Source organism: Coturnix japonica, chromosome 2 (genome assembly GCF_001577835.2).
Source record: "Coturnix japonica isolate 7356 chromosome 2, Coturnix japonica 2.1, whole genome shotgun sequence".
NCBI classification, from domain to species: domain Eukaryota; kingdom Metazoa; phylum Chordata; class Aves; order Galliformes; family Phasianidae; genus Coturnix; species Coturnix japonica.
Window position 1 is genome coordinate 134,267,747 of NC_029517.1, and position 1,144 is coordinate 134,268,890.

General features: G+C 57.7%; 1 protein-coding gene across 1 annotated transcript in view; it reads right to left on the reverse strand.

The window, feature by feature from the left end:
* RECQL4 (RecQ like helicase 4) overlaps nucleotides 1–1,144 on the reverse strand; it is a 41,954-nt gene that overhangs the window by 35,524 nt on the left and 5,286 nt on the right. The window contains exon 5 of the mRNA XM_032442600.1: nucleotides 193–1,073. Coding sequence (XP_032298491.1) covers nucleotides 193–1,073 — 881 coding nt within the window. The remainder of the gene's footprint in view (nucleotides 1–192; nucleotides 1,074–1,144) is intronic.

Genomic DNA, 1,144 nt, shown 5'->3' on the forward strand with positions numbered 1-1,144 from the left:
CAGACAGACCCATAGATGTGGGGCAGGGGGGCAGACAGACCCATAGATGTGGGGCAGGGGGGCAGACAGACCCATAGATGTGGGGCAGGGGGGCAGACAGACCCATATATGTGGGGCAGGGGGGGAAATGACCCATAGATGTGGGGCAGGGGGGCAGACAGACCCATATATGTGGGGCAGGGGGTCTCCTACCTGTTATACGTGGCTCTGCTGCCCACCCTATTGCTCTCGTCCCCCTCCTCACAGTCCCCCAGCAGGTTTTGGGATGGACGTGGGGCCGTTCTCCTCTTCTTTGGGGCAGCTTTGGGGTCACCATTGGGGTCTTCATTGCCTTCAATGGGGCCATCAATGGGGCACGGCCTCTTCCTACGGGCAGCTTTGGGTTTGGGGTCAGCATTGGGGTCTTCATTGACGTTAGTGGTGCCCAGTCTCTTCCTATGGGCAGCTTTGGGTTTGGGGCCATCAATGGGGCCTTCAATAGGGCCATCAATGGGGTCTGGCCTCTTCCTATAGGCAGCTTTAGGTTTGGGGTCTTCATTGGGGTCTTCAATAGGGCCATCAATGGGGTCTGGCCTCTTCCTAAGGGCAGCTTTGGGTTTGGGGTCAGCATTGGGATCTTCATTGACGTCAATGGGGCACAGTCTCTTCCTATGGGCAGCTTTGGGTTTGGGGTCATCAATGGGGCCATCAATGGGTTCATCAATGGGGCCATCATTGGGGTCATCAATGGGGCCATCATTGGGGTCATCAATGGGGCCATCATTGGGGTCATCAATGGGGCACGGCCTGTTCCTATGGGCAGCTTTGGGCCTGGCCCCATGCAGATCAATGCTGTCCTTTGGGATGCCATCACGGTGCCGTCCCGATGGCCCTTTATGTCCCATTGGCCCCATTTGGGGTCCCACTGTCCCCATTTCAGACCCCAATGTCCCTTCACACCCCATAGTCCCTATTTGGGACCCCATAGCCCCCATTTCAGCCCCCACTGTCCCTCTCTTCCTTCTCACCGTCACCCTTTTACGTCCCATTGTCCCTATTGCTCCCACCGTCCCCATTTCAGACCCCACTGTCCCCTCTTGGGGTCCCACTGTCCCCATTTGGGGTCCCACTGTCCCCATTTGGGGTCCCACTGTCCCCATTTGGG